The following is a 16237-nucleotide window of genomic DNA, read 5'->3' on the forward strand; positions in this document are numbered from 1 at the left end:
AAGCCAGATCTAGGAAGAGCCATAACTGGGGAACCAGGCAGAGCTGGACACAGGCACTACTCCCCTATGCAAATGTAAGTATTTCTGTTGCTATAAGTGTCCTTCCAAATTAAATTTTTTATTGATTTTTACTTGTTTAGGTATGGTGGAAGGGGAAAACAAAGCAACACTCTTGAACATCAGCATCTCATGAAGGGTATACTCAGGAGGTCTTACATATTTAACATAATAAAAAATTTCCTTCCAGTAGCACCTTAGAGGCCAACTAAGTTTGTTATTGGTATGAGCTTTCGTGTGCATGCACACTTCTTCAGATACACACGAAAGCTCATACCAATAACAAACTTAGTTGGTCTCTAAGGTGCTACTGGAAGGAATTTTTTTATTTTGTTTTGACTACGGCAGACCAACATGGCTACCTACCTGTAACTATATTTAACATGTTACCTTTGACCAAATAAAAAATAAGGCTGCAATTTAATGAGCACTTATTTGTGAATAAGCCCCACTGAATATGGTGGGAATTACTTCTGAAAAAACAAATCTCTCACGTCAACAGGGGGAAAAAAGTTAACTTGTTCTCTGAATAAGTTACGTGCTTCTCTGTATTTTATATAAACTCCGTCTCAATGTTTCAAGACCATCTCTTGCCTCTGCATTCCATGAAAGCACCAATGCCTTATATTAAGCATCTCTACTCACCTTCCACACTATCAGAACAGGAGGTTCCGATACCAGTGTCCCCACTGTCAGAAGCTATGCTGTGTCTTCTCAGGTGGGTACTCCGACCACTTGATGAACCAGTTGTGGCTTGCCACAGTGGATCAGTACCAGGTAACCATCCCGACGAAGAATATTCTGTGCCTGCCAAGAAAAAAGTATATTTATTCAAAGTCATTATGACAGAGTTCAACAACAAACTGGATTTTAAAGATAATATCCACAGATGTAAAATTAGGAAACATCAAAACCTGTAGCAATTTTTTCTAGAGTAATCTAATGATGTAGTTTATCACAGAAGTTGCACATGAACGAATTCAAACAAATGACAGTCTCTTGTTAAGATCTGGTATCATTCAGTTACTACTTTGTATATTTGTTGTGTTTATTCTCAACCTAGCTTTGCTCAAGGCTCAGAAGATATTGCAAAATACAGTTTATTTTTTGCTACGCATTTCTTTGCAAGTAAGGTTTTGAGAGGCAAGCTGGAAGTCATCATACATTCTGACACACAGAAAATGTTGCTCAGGATTCTAAAAGGCTAGTTTTCTCTAGTTTTAATTTAATTAAAATGACCCTTAAGAGAAGTGTAATTAATATTATATGAGAGCTCAACAGCAAACCACAATGTCCTCGAAAGGGTATTCAACAGCTTCCTTCCAGCAGACAAAGTTTCATTTGTCTGACACAAAAGACTCTTGGCTAGAGGGCAACTTTTAGCAATCAGTTCAACCGAAGACACTAAACAACTGCATGCTATCTGATATAACAGAACAGAAATACAGTAAATATAGTTCAGCTCATCATCTATGGATTTCATGACCTTACAGCATGTCACAAGCCATCTATTCAGGTCAGATCCTGAATGAAGAGACTTAGAAGCCATGAAGAAATACAGATTTTATGAGTTGTGACACAATGTAGTAGAGGCCAACCTTCGGTAAGTGCAAGATGCACCCTATTCCAAAAACTCAATTAATTAAATAAAATCACAATTTAACAATCAGCTAAAGGGGAACCTTGAATAATGCCAGATGCACACGTGCATGCACACTCATATCAACAGACACTCGTTGTGATTTACTACATCATAACTAAACAGAGCAAAGCAGCAGAAACCACACTTTAAATTCAACTAATAAGGCACTTGGACTTCGTGCCAACCACATCTATTCAGGTTCCTTGATTCCTATCCTCTATACTGCTGTCGCTACTTATTACATCTTTCCACTTTTAATTCAGTTTGTGGATTCCAGTCTATGGAAGGATAGACATTTCCACTCAAGCTGCCCCCTCTTCTATGTCTGCACACAGCCAATCAGCTATGCTGGTGCTACTGGCTAACACACACTTCAGATACAGTAGTAAGCTCTTTTAGTAAATTACAAATGACATGCAGCGTGGCAGGACAAACCTGACCCACTTGCATTGCAGGGGAAGCTCATACCTTGCTTGAAGTATTCATGTGTGCATGTCTGTAGTGCTCAAATTTTAAAAAGAACTGCAGAACGTAATTTTGCCAATTGGTATACGCCAATCCCATCCGCGCTTTGCTAATTCCTATCCTACTTCAAAGCGCTTGCCTTTACAATGCAAATATCAAATGTATGTAAAAGTCAGGGGACTGAGCCAAGTATATCATGGGCAGATGATGCACAAGCATGTCCATTATGTCCTGCCAGGTTGCCCTCGTTATCCTGCTGTTCCTTCTTCATTTTTGCCAATCATAACAGACTGCCAGGCCTACCCAGTTTGTGAGGAGCGGGGGAATAGTAGAGCAATACATATGGATGACAGGAGACATTGGAGCAAATCATGCAACCTGTGCCAAGGCTTGAAATGGGCAGGTTCCCATTTTTCTTGAAGGATTAGGAAATTACAACTACAATTTTAGTTGCATGTAAAATGGACTCTGCGATTACCAAGAAATTGTATTATTTCCTTAAGTTTTATTAAATCAAAATATGGAAGCAATACTTTTTTTACCAGCAAGTGTAGTAAAATGATGGCACGGAGACCGCTTTGAGGCAGCAGCTACACTTAATTATAGCAGAATCTATGGATTTTATGCAACTAAACATAAAGCAAAATCTGGTAAAATTTTAGACACACAGCAGCAGAGAAATGAGTCACGCAGAAGATTGCCTCTTTAAATTTTCTTGATGCCTTGAATACTGCAGACTTACAAAGTGTATTATTATTATTAATTATTCATCATCATCATCATCATCATCATCATCATCAGCCCTTTGCCATAAAGTCTCAAGATGGGTAACAACAATTTAAAAATAAAATATTGAAATAATTTAAAACAAATGATAGTTAAACAAATAGGTCGGGTCTTGAAATACAGACCTCGGGTGTCAAAGACCAGGGTAAATTCAACATAGGACAAAAACAACTTATTAAAGGTAACAGACACACCTCAGTGGGAAGGAAATTCCATAGCTTAAGGGCTGACAAAGAGAATGCTCTCTCCCGGAACACCACCACCCAGAACTTGAGGGCAGTGGAACTACCAAGAGTGCATAATGTATGTATACTTCAATGTCACAGTTAAGCACTATAAAATCCTTCAATGCCCTGCCTGTAGAAGATCGAAATGATGTAAGGGGAGGAAATCAGAATATATAGATCGCAGACAAGATGTAAGAATATAAACCTTGGATTTCCATCTTCCAGATTTGAGGACTGGCATAACAACTCCATTAGGGTAGTATTTATAGTATGAGAACTATAAAAAAGGTAAAGGTAAAGGACCCCTGACACTTAAGTCCAGTCGCAGACGACTCTGGGGTTGTGGCGCTCATCTCGCTTTACAGGCCGAGGGAGTCAGCGTTTGTCTGCAGACAGTTTTTCCAGGTCATGTGGCCAGCATGACTAAGCTGCTTCTGACACAACCGAACGTTGAAACCAGAGCAGCGCACGGAAACGCCGTTTACCTTCCCGCCGGAGCAGTACCTATTTATCTACTTGTACCTTTTGGGGGGCATGCTTTCGAACTGCTAGGTTGGCAGGAGTATATACTCCTATATATTAATATATTAATATATACTACTATATATATATTAATATATACTACTATATATTAATTAATATATAGGTAGTATTAATTTACTGTCCTACTTGTAAATAACCTCTGCACTGGCTGCATCTTATACTGTAATTCTAAATTAATAGCTGTGGTTGTCTCTAACAGCTGGTGAAATAGCTGACTTATACTTTTTTACGAGACAATTACTTATCTTCAATGGATCAGCAGTAGGCCACAACAATTTCCAAAACATAAAAATACACAAAATGGGACTTCACTAAATTAATGATATTCAATGTAAGCAAGAAGAGAAAGAGCCCTGCTCAAAGAGCACAGGGGTATGCTGAGAACCAGGCAAAGCTGTGTAGGTATATAGATGCACGCAAGAATGGAAGGAAGAGGAAGGTAAGCAAAAGTTTCTCTTTGAACTTTTTACTCAGCACTTGCAACAAGCAGTCGTCATCATTTCCGTAGTGGCACATGGCTGCTGCATAGTAAGTTACAGCCCTAGAGGGCTTCAACTGTAATTAGAGTGACACAAGTGAGACAAAGACAGCCTATAAACAATCTACTTTAGCACAATGATAAGCTCTTAAAGCTCATGTTTTCATTCAAGTGCATTTGTGTAACACATAAAACCAGCATAGATATCAACTAACGAACTTTCAGGGCCTTTGTAGATTTCATTTTAATCCGGGACTTTGGAAACCTGCATGACTCAAATTGCACGGAATATGGCAACTAAATTTTATTCCTTTGCACACAATCCTAAGAATCTGTTTGCATTTTCATGTTGCAAGTCTCTAGCCTACATATTACCTGAGCAGGCAGGGAATATAAAAAAGGGAATGACCATTTTTCCTTTAATAGGAATTTCAGTAATCAGATAAAGGTCCATTTGCTAAGTGCAACTAGCGGCCATTTCTCATGGCAAAATCACATTTTCTTGGCCTTAAAATCCATGTTCTTCCTTTACACACAGACAAACTGAATGAAACATTCCAAATTCTGGAAGACAAAAATTCCTCACAGAAACCATATGTGACATTGTACAAATTGTATGAACTGTGCAAAGCTCATTTATTCTACCTATTCCACTTGCAGAACCAAATCCTAGTATTAAAAAATTGGACAAGAGGAGTTTAGAGCTGAGTTGCACAGCCCTGCCGATTAGCTATTTTGCTCCTATAAAGTCTGTTAATACACAGCAGAAACAGAAAACTGAGCTACAGATGTTTCTTATTTCTACTTTGGCACACAAATGCAATGCATTAGCTCATGCCTTCTATTGCTGGCTCACCTCCCCATCGTCCTAACCAATGCACTCTTCACCTATAGTAACTATTCCTCTTTTACACTCTCTGTTCAACCAAATTATTCCATCTGGGGAGATTTCATTTTAAAAAAACAGCCAGAGAATAGTTGATTTACACTGCTTTATTCTAAGCTGTTTTCAGATCAGAGTTTTACATTGGTTTGCAAACAATTTTACTGCTTATAATCAAAATACAGTCCTCTCATGAGTTATGCAGCAACCACCAAAAAAAAGTTTTTTAAAAAAGAGAAATGTAACTAACAACAGTCGAGCCTGCTCTGCATAACGAAAGGACTGAGGAACGTAAGGCAGGGCTTGGCCACACAGTAAAGCAGAGGTGCAGGCCTGTAACAGCCATACCTTAGGGTGGAATGACAGGGATATGTGTTGCCATCTTCCTGCAACCACTTGGAAACTAAACGTCGTTTGTTGTACAAAAATGCATTTTACATTGTCATTAAAAATAGCATTTCATGCTGCCAAATTTCCAATGAATTTTTTTTTTTAAAATTTTTGCTATACAGCCATACCTTGGATCCCAGACACCCTGCGACTTGAACATTTTGGCTCTCAAACGCCGCAAACCTAGAAGTGAGTGTTCCGGGTTACGAACGTTCTTTGGAACCCGAACATCTGACACAGCTTCTGATTGAGTGCAGGAAGCTCCTGCAGCCAATCGGAAGCCACACCTTGGTTGTCAAACGTTTTCGGAAGTCAGATGGACTTCCGGAATGGATTCTGTTCAACAACCAAGGTACAACTGTACCATGAACTTGAAGTAAGAAAACTGATCTTGGAAATTTTGGTAAGCAGGGACAGGAAGATGCTTGATTTACTGAGCAATAGGAAGATGTACAGTAGCTAGCAAAGTATCCATACAATTAGAGCTGGGTAGGGTCAATACTGCTTCATTAAGTAAGGGAAGGCAGTATCACCAAAGTCACATTGTCATTTCCCTCTCCAACACTGCACCCACCCACTGCCAAAGTAATGTGACAAAAACAAGTACATGTGATCCAACCTTCTTTGTGTTATGAAGTTTTTTCAGCAGCTACACTGTGCAATAATATACAAATTGGGCAACAGGGAGTTAAACTGTTATCTGTGTAATTTCATGTAATATTTAAGTAGCTCTTTAAATTAACAGTGAAAGAAAACTTAAGGCAAGAGGGAGCCGATTTATGTACTTATGTACAAGGTAATTATGGGAAAATTCAGCAAAGGACTCTTGAGATAGCCCTTCATGACTTCACTTGACAAGGTCCTCTAGCCAGTGACAAAAATGGGAAATGTTTGCACCTTTGTTCATGGGGATGCAGCTGAAGTTTAGACAACCAGTATATGTAAGACACATCAGTTTCCAACAGAAGCAAACACAGCAGTAGTACAATGGGTCAATCAGTGGCCAAGAGGAAGGAAGCTCCATGCTACTAACTGGTGGAGCGATTGCTCCTTCCAGTCATTGCTCAGCATCAGTCTCTTCCTATACATCACACTGCCTAGCCACCGCTGTCAGTTTCCATTGCCTACAGAGGCACACAAAGCTTCCTTTTGGTAAGGAAGAAAGACATGCATAACAACCCCCGTCTTTCAGTATAACACTAAGCAACTTGCAGAAATGTGGTGTAGAAGGCAAGGTAAGATTGACAAAGACGCACTCCTGATTCCTGCCAGACAAACCCAAAGCTTGAGCACCATGGCCTACTGTGGAGCAGGCGGTAGTAAATAAAAATACTATATGATGTGTACAACTCCAGTTTCATTTTTATTTCAAACCCTTTATTATAGAGCCACATCCCTGCTATTCCAGGCCATATTTCTGATACGATGAAATTGTTTTTATAAAACTATTTTATTGAATCTTCATGTGTTAAGGACAAGTCCCAAAGTACCAGCATTAGTATTGCAGCCTTCTTTAATTTTATTTTTACTGTCAATTTCAAACAGAGGTTTTCCGCAGGTAATGTATGAGAACAAGAAGGGTTTTTTCTGCAGGCTGCAATGCCATTTCTGAAACTACATTAATTTCTCTAGAGACTGGTCTCCCTAGTCCACTCATGCTCCCCTATGGGAGAAGCGAAGAAGTTTGATCCCCTCCCCACTTTATATGTTTATAGGTATTTTATTTATTAAATCTCTTTTCCACACTTCCTCCCAAAGGACCCCAGCTTATATATATAAGCTTAGAAGAGGAAACAAATTGAACTACCTTCATCACTATATTCTTCTGACATCTTTTGCAGAATGGTCACTATTACTCCCATTTTACAAGTAGGAACCTGAAGCTGCAAGAGAGTGATTCTCTCAGGGACACCCTGCTCAGCCATGTACTTAACAGGGAGCTGAACCCTGAAACAAAAATAAAATTTAAAATGTAGTAATCTTGCATGTTCAACAAATGTAAGTATCATTCTCTATTTAGCCCAAGCTTACTTTAAAAAAAACAAAACCAAAGTGTTTGCAACTTCTAGCTACAGTAAAAACTACGTGTCAGAAAATTCTGTTTAAAATGTCTTCTGTTGTCATTCTCAGCTCATGTAACAGAAATTTCAGAGTGCATATGTCACTACATAGCAGCCATTCATTTCTCCTCAAACAAATAGATCGAACCAGAAGAGCTGACCCAGTGCAGTACCACAAATTAAAAAGCACATCCTTCCACACCATGCAGGAGAATCATAGTGTGAAGTTAGGTATACAGTACTGTAAACAAAATGATTCCCCCGCCCCCAACTCTGTAACAATGTTCTTCTGAAGCCTAAGAATGCTTGCTGCTTGGCAACTGGAAGCTTGGAAATAATCAAAGAGCAAATTTCTGTTAAATGTTTCTCACATTCATGGAACAATCCTTTCACCTAAATCCCAACAAAGAAACTATATGCAAGCAGTCCTTGGCCTATTCACATTCATACAAAGATTGCCCAAAGAGAGATAAAGACACGTTGCATGAACAGACACAACACTACCTGTAGGCAATTAAAAGTTTCAGAAAACTCAACTTATGAAAATCCTAGTCATAAATTACCAATCCCTTTGACTCACTGAAATTCTCATACTTGGACTGCAACCAAGAGATCAGAAACATTTACAGTAACCTAGACACTGTTCAACATCTACTTCTGCATTTCTTCTAGTCCTAATTACAAATATAAGCAGATGCTTATGTGGCCATAATGAATCCAATGTGACTATCCTGTGGCTAGCCAGAAGTTCCTAATCATGGATGCATGAGGACTATTCCTGTAATTGTGCACTAGTTAAGATAAAGGAAAACCTACTGAATTGGGCTTAAGTACAATTTAAAGTTTGTTCTTCAATAGTATGTTTTTATTTTTGTTTCTGAGCAATGAAGCTTCACTTGTTCAAAAACTAAGCAACAACAAGACAGTACACATTTTGCAAAGTACACACAGCAGCACCCCAATCACAGTCACAATTATATGGGAAAAGTTCACATTGCCTACAACTGAGCTTAAACTGTGCAAAAGAGGAGCAGAAGCGTTCAGAGTGGGACTTAGTTGCTCAAATAAGTTTTCAGAACACGGAATAGAGACCTTTTTTAAGAATGAAAATGTCTTCATATGTAAAGTTGTATGGTAAAGAATACCACTGGAATTAACAAATAGCTTGTAAGCTCCTGAAACTCAGGTTACAAACCAAAGATAGGATTCTAAAGTTATGTGGAAGAGGCAGAACAGTTGATACTGGAGACAAGTGTAGAAGCAGCCTTCCTCCTATTATAGCTTATCAGCAACAAATGGGTTTTTCTTCAACAATAGCTGTTAAGACATCTGCCACACACATTAAACCATTTCAGGATCTTCAGGACTCCCAAGCAATTGCAGAGATTTCTCATCTGCTCAACTGATTTACTACTGTGCACAGAATATGAGAAATGTGTATATTAAATGAGTATGCATAAATAAATGCTTACTCTGATAGACTCTTAAGAGTAACTTCCATTGCCAAATAAGTGGCATGCAAATGGGAAGAACATAATCTTTGTTGGTTCACATTGCATAATGAATGAACCATTATGGTCCTCTTCATTCATTACTATTTCATAACAATCCTGATTTTAAGTTGCAATAAACATTTTAAGAATGCTTGTTTACCTTTTATATAGTTCTGGATTATGGATTATGAAATCTCTTCATCTGCTCCTTACTGTAACATAACCAACTGAGTGAAGATTGCAGTTTCACATAAACTTCAGAAACCACCCATTAATTATAACAGTTAGGTGAGAATAGAGCCAGCTGTATTCTTGTCCCCCCCCCCCTTTATGCTATTCCTTGGTACAAAAGGTGGTGCTTCACGTGAGCCTCCATCTGTTGTGAGATTTATTTTCTCTCTTGCTTGTTCATTATCCAATTGCGCACCCATGCATATTTGTTACAGCATGCCCGAAAGCACAAGCCCCAAAAGAAATTAAAAGGGTCAAATGTAAAGGCAGAAAAGCCATCTCACAAAGGGACATTACAGCAACCCCATATTACAATGGAAGTGAAACAAATAGGAAGGTAAGATATAGGAAGAACAGGAAGGGAGATGCTAACAGGAGGCAGAGGTGCTATATAAGCCTTGAAAATCAAGGTCACACAAACCAGAGAGAGAGAAAAGGCAGTACAGCCTACTGAGTTCATCCCTGAAGGCTCTAGGCATGCCAGTGCCACTACACAGACAATTCAGAAACTCACCATTACTTCCCCTTTCAAGGACACACTCGCATTCGTGGAGGCAAGTACCACCATTGCGTTCTCATCTTCAGGGCTCCAATTACTGTTTATATCCAAACAGATATAAAACTACTTGATCTTTCTCCCCTCCCCACCCCAACCCATCCCACACCTAAAAGGCAAAGAGAGCTTAGGTTATCCTAGCCGGTTCTTCACCTATAGTATGAATTCAGCATTTGTTTCATGTTTTAACATAACCAACCAATTCAGGAGACCCCCCTCAAAGCTCATAGTAAGATTGTGATCTCACACTGGTTTAAAATTCAATTGTGACATTGCCTATGAGGCTGATCACTCTCATATCACCTGAGGCTAACATTTAGCAAGAAAACCTACCTTGCTCAGGGAAAGACAGATATTGTCAACAGATCAGATTTGTCCTATATTAACAAGACCATGTCTCAGGAAATTATTAGTAGACAAGAAATAACTATAACAGCCTAAATATTGCCTTCAAGTAAGTTAGTGGATCAAGGAACAAAATATCACTCTACTATTAATTATCCAGCTTGGAATCATAGTAAGATGCCTTATACTGAGTCAGATGAATTGTCAATATAGCTCAATGTGGTCTATATTAACTAATAGCAGCTCTCTGTAGTTTCAGACTGGGGACATTCACAGGAATACCTGAAGAGGCCAGGGACTGAATATGTGCAAAGCAAATGCTCCACTACTAAAGTATGGCCCTTCTTCAAGATTCCCCGCTAAAGTTTTGAAAGCCAAAAAGCACAAAAAATGTTTAGTACTTGACTGCATTTTCTAAATTATCAAACATGCTACAATTGTTGCACTGTGCATATTCAGGTATTAATGGCTTTGCAGTAGCTTTCCCTGACGTTGCCCTCCCAATATTTTGGAGTAAAAAACCCAATAACTGCACCAGCATGGCCAATGGTCAGGGATGATGAGAGTTGCAGCCCAGCAATATCTAGGGCAGGCATAGGCAAACTCTGGCCTTCCGGACTACAATGGGTCTATAATTCCCATCATCCCTAGCTAACAGGACCAGTGGTCAGGGATGATGGGAATTATGGTCCCATTGTAGTCCGGAGGGCCGGAGTTTGCCTATGCCTGATGAGGGGGGTGCCATTCTGGGGAATGCTACTTTGCGGGGTATTTTTATTCGAGGCCTCCTTGCTATGCACATCAAAGCTTGACTTTATGGTCTCCTGACACTCAGACATTGGACTCTATTCATACACCCATGGGGCTGCACACCAATTTACATGCCACAGATATGTGGCACTTTCTCTAATGCCATTGTTAAAAACAGCTCTTATTTCACACATCACATGACTTGCATGGTAGAGGGGAACTCACTGAGCGCCTGGAGAAAATGTAGTATATAAATGTAAAAGTAAAAACAAAACACTAATCAGCAGTCCAGCCTTGTTGTGAGGAGACTGCCTGGACATCAGGATTTTTGGTTTGTCTTCACAAAACCAAATGCCGTTGGGAATTTGTGTTGGAGTGAGAAAGAGATCATGGAGTATTCTATTATTATTATTATTATTAATAATAATAATAATAATAATAATACATCCATTACAAGGATCACAAAAAGAAAAAGAAGAGTTTGGATTTGATATCCTGCCTTTCACTTTTAAGGAGTCTCAAAGTGGCTAACAATCTCCTTTCCCTTCCTCCCCCACAACAAACACTCTGTGAGGTGAGTGAGGCTGAAAGACTTCAGAGAAGTGTGACTAACCCAAGGTCACCCAGCAGCTGCATGTGGAGGAGCGGGGAAGTGGATCCGGTTCACCAGATTACGAGTCTACCATTCGTAACCACTACTACACCATGCGGGACATTACTGTGGGGCAAGAGGGCTGCTCATGTTTACCACTTTTTAGTTTTTAAAAGAACTGCATATTGCTCTAGAGAAGACAGATTTAATGAAGTTTGTTTTGAAATATCACAAAATAGCACAAGCAGGAAGGGGTTGTGTCATTCATTATTATTTAGTAACATCCAGTGGGACTAGTGAGTGCTATGCAACCACATGCCATGCACAAATCGTATGAACAATGCATGTTCTGGAACTACATTTTCTAAGCAACCAAACACAAAGGTTTCAGATGCTAGGAAAAAGAGAAGTCTCAGCAAAAGAAGCCATTCAGCCTCAAAAACAGACATCTGAATCTCCTTCGGAATTTGGTTAACAACTAGCTATCCTACAAACAAAAAACAAAAACACCACCTGGGTCTGAAATTACCCATGAATGCTCTTTGCCTCAATTAATTATATAATGCTTCACAGAGTTCAGTCATTTTGTTTTATTGAGGATAGTCCCATAATAGACAGATAGATAGATATAAAATGAAGCAATATGAATGTTTGGGTCCACAAATAGCTTATTATTATTATCAATCTTATCTTCACAAGTGCCACACCTGAAACAGGTGTTTAAAATATTTATTCTTGATCACCTACACATTCAGATAAACAAGTGCAATACTCTGTGGTCTTCTTATAAAGTTTCTGTACAAAGTCATTATGAGTGAGGGGGATTCTGCATCCCAAAACAGCCTCTTATTCATGCAAAGAGTAACCTGCGCAATGAAACCTCTTGCTGGATTAGAGCTATCAATTAATCCATGTTCTCTACAGAACTTTGCACATGATTTATTTAAATAATTAGAATTCACATTTATGTTTGCAACCCAACTGTCCTGATAAAAATACTGAATAATGAATAATTATAGTGTTTTTGCGAGAAATTATTAACCACAAGAACAATCAAAAATATTCACTATGGATATGACTTATTACCAAGCTATTGTGCAATCAGAACTAATCTCATATTGGGTCAGATAATGGTTCCATTCAGAGGCTTCAACCAATCAAACTACAGTATCAAAGTCAATAATGGTACACTCAAAAGCAGCCCTAATATTCTAGCACTTGGCAGGCATAATCACTGCTTCAAGTGGATGGTATAGATTTTAGTAAACATACTAAACTGAAATGAAAAAACATAATGGTACAAAGATTTCCAGGTTTGACAATAAGGGTGTCACATTTTGTCCAGCAGCAGGATACTATTATAACCAGCAACATTCTTTTAAATCAATCTATTTTATTATTCACTTCTGTATTAGCCTAGCAAACTAAGTATACAAACATATTGAGGTAACAGTAGAACATGCTGGGAAGCACCTGTCAATTCTTAATCACATGTGTGCATTTCTCACAAGCTTCTATCCTTTTACTTTCAGGAAGATCTGCTGGTTGTTCTGAAAGACTTGGAAGTTGTTTATTTTCCCCACTTGTTTTTCTATGTATTTTCTTATAGAAATGGGTAGCTCTTGTTGTTTTTGGACAGTGGGTTCACCTCTCACCCACTCTCCTCAGTAATACTGTATAACACGTGAAAAGCCATAAAAATACTCACAGTGTGGCAGGTGTGTTCTTTTTAGATATTACAACCCTATTCTTTAAAGCACATACTATTGCTTCATTTTATTATGGGTACAGTGCAAGCAAACAATATTTAAAAAGCTAAGCATACTTTGCAAATGTGTGTGTGATGCAAATAAATTAATAGCTAATTGTAAAAATTTAAAAAATGCCCTCAAGCTCAGTAGTAAAGCACATTCATTACAGGCGAAAGGTATCAGGTTCAGTCACTGGCATCTCCAAACATGATTGGCAAAGACCCCTGTCTAAAACCCTGGAGAGCCCAGTCTTGCCAGTTAGTGTCAACAATAATGAGCAAGATGGACTAAAGCACTGACGTGCTAGAAGGTAGATTCCTATTTTCCTTTCACTTTACAGCAAATGGAATACATACAGAACTGAATAGGCAGCTATAAGTCTTGTACCAACAGTGCCCGGGGGGGGGGATCAGTGCTGTGTTTATCCTAGACTAGGAGAATAAAGTAGAGATATCTTCTAGCGAACCAACAGGGTTGGTTCATACTTGAGTCATATACAATTATTTTAGTAAACCAGTCACAAATTCTGGATTTTGTTTCTGGAACTGCCAAATTTAATCTATTGCTTCAATTTCTGGTTGGATTAAGGAATAGGAAATTATTTATGTACAGCAAGCCCTGATCATTAATTAAAAAGTTAGCAAATGAATGGTATGCACAATAAACAACAGAATCTGCAGAGTCTATTTAATAGTTCACCCCGAGAACAGCTGACAACAAAGCTATAAGCCACTCCTCACATGTAACAAACAGTTCAGTAATTCATAGTGTTACCAAAGAATGGTAATTTATTCTAAAGTGCTGTGCAGACAAGTACAGTTTGTTCTCAGGCACTGCAAGAGAACTATTCAGTATCAGTAACAGGAGCTGATGACTAAAACACTACCTAGTTTGGGGCCATCAGTGCAAGAATATTCAACCTAATCCTATCTTGCATGGTTTAATTATAGAGATAACTGTATGGCTTAATTAATTTATCAAGGACATGCGAGCTACACAGGCCCAACTGAATTCCACCCGTTTTAACCTACCCATTTCAACAGCAGCATCACACTAGAAGCCTCGACAGAGATGTATCCGGTTTTAACAGCACTACTGAGCTTTAAAGCTTTCCTTCCAAAATAAAGCCCTAACCCTGAGTTATCACTACTTCCCGGAAGCAGAGCATACAGTGTCTCTCTGAGGAAACGGGGCTCCATGACTGGGAGACGAGACAAGCACAGACTTAATTATTCCAGGGCCATGTGCAAAACCGGGCAGCACTAGGGTCTTCTTACCACCCCCCACCCGTATCTGGGAACTTCCAAAGAGAATAGCAAGTGTGGTGATTTTGTTTAGTTTGTTTCCCGCAGGGGGTTGCTTTTCTTTTCCTCTTTGGATTAAGCCGCGTTCACCAATCTTGCCAGGTTTAAGGGTGATTAGCGGAGAAAGCGCTAAATATAGCCGCGTAGTAACTAATTGCATTGCTTTCCCCGGCTTTAATGGCTCCCTGAAGCGGCGGCGCCCCGCTTCCTTTCCCACCCAGGCTGGGCTGCAATCTGCATCGCCGGGCGGGCGGATTTGTTGCAGTGACCTTCTTCTTCTTCCTCCGCTCCTCTCCCCGCAACTCTGCCCGACATCCGCCCCTTCTCCTCCCAAATCACGAAACCAGATGGCGACGCGCGTTAACGAACATCTGAAGCAACTGTAGGGAAAGGGGAAGAAGCCAGGCACAAGCTGAGGAGAGAAGAGACCTTCACCGAGAGCGCCAAAACCGAGGGGAGAAATCTGGCCTGGAAACTGAAACAAGCGAGTGGGGCGGGGAGAGAGAGAGAGACACGCTTTGTGGAGGCTGGGCGCTACACAACCCAAACCCGGTTCGCGTTCACACGTTTGCTGCCCGAAGAGATGTGGCCGGCCTTCCCCCCCCCGCCGCCGCTACCTGCTCTGTAGTCGCCGTTTTGGCCGAACTCGGAGAGGAGCCTCCCCCACATGGCGGGGCCTCCGCGGGCGGAGAGAGGGCCGTCGAGGAGAAGCTCCGGGGGTCCGCACGGAGACCCGCGCCCGCGCGCGGCCTGGACGGCCGAGGCTGGAAGGGGCAACTGCTGCTGGTCGCTCATTGCCGGCCCTCCGCCGCCGCCGCTCCTGCCCTTCGCGCTTGGCAGCCCGACTCTGGCCTGCGGGGAGCCGAGGCCATGGTTGCTGCCGGCCAGTTCCTTCGCAGGACTAGCAGCGGAAAGGACTAAACTCGCCTCCTTCCTTCGCTGCTGCTGCTGCTGCTGCCCACACACTGCAGCTTCGCGTCTCTTTTCTTCCTCCGCCTCCTCCTCCTCCTGCTGCTGCTGCTGCTGCTCGGTGCCGGGCGGGGACAGAGGCGGGAACTCAGCAGATGCTGCCGCTACTCTCTGAAGAGAGGGGAGTTGGCAGCAGAAGCGGGAGGGGGCGGCAGGCAGCACGGAGCCCGCCAGGGGTAACTGGAGAAGCGGGAGAGGAGGAAAAGGAGAGGGAGGGGAGAGGGCTGTTTCTTGGAAAGTAGCAGGAGGCAGCCCGGGAACGTGGAAGGTGGATCCGGGAGCACATGCGAAAGGGCCTCTGAGCACGTGCAGAGGGCCGGACCCCGTGCGTCTGACACCATTAGGAGGAGAGAAAGAAAACAACTTCCAGGTCAACGCTTTTGCAACTTTTCCACACACACACACACACACACACACACACACTATATATATATGTGTGTGTGTGTGTGTGTGTGTGTGTGTGTGTGTGTGTATACACAGAGAGAGAGGGTGGGGGGCTTGATAGCGTGGTCACCAACGGGTGAACTTTATAACAATAGCGTGGTCCTACTCAGAAGGCAGTTTTGAGTACAATAACACACTGGTTGTTGAGTTGAGCTAGTTCAACCACAATGGGTAAAAGGGAAGAAGTAATCTTTCTGGTTTGGTTAACACTGGACTAAACCCTATTGAAGATACTTTACACAGGGCATGATAAGGCATGGAGGCTGCCAAG

The 16237-nt window shown here is 40.9% G+C and overlaps 1 protein-coding gene across 6 annotated transcripts in view; it reads right to left on the reverse strand.

Annotated features, from left to right (window-relative positions):
• The window catches only part of CEP85L (centrosomal protein 85 like), a 93574-nt gene extending 78022 nt beyond the window's left edge, over positions 1-15552 (reverse strand). For 2 of the 6 annotated variants that reach the window (XM_053381777.1, XM_053381776.1), the window contains exons 1-2: positions 15171-15552; positions 703-864 (exon numbers count right to left, since the gene is read on the reverse strand). In XM_053381777.1, the coding sequence (XP_053237752.1) occupies positions 703-864; positions 15171-15348 (340 nt within the window). In that variant the 5' untranslated portion in view covers positions 15349-15552. Of the gene's footprint in view, positions 1-702; positions 865-7278; positions 7419-9769; positions 9913-15170 lie in introns of those variants that run through there. The other 4 variants (XM_053381781.1, XM_053381782.1, XM_053381780.1 and 1 more) reach the window with 3 other exon arrangements.
• Between the last annotated feature and the right edge of the window lie 685 nt (positions 15553-16237).

The sequence above is a fragment of the Podarcis raffonei genome, chromosome 3 (assembly GCF_027172205.1).
Source record: "Podarcis raffonei isolate rPodRaf1 chromosome 3, rPodRaf1.pri, whole genome shotgun sequence".
In the NCBI taxonomy this organism is placed as follows: domain Eukaryota; kingdom Metazoa; phylum Chordata; class Lepidosauria; order Squamata; family Lacertidae; genus Podarcis; species Podarcis raffonei.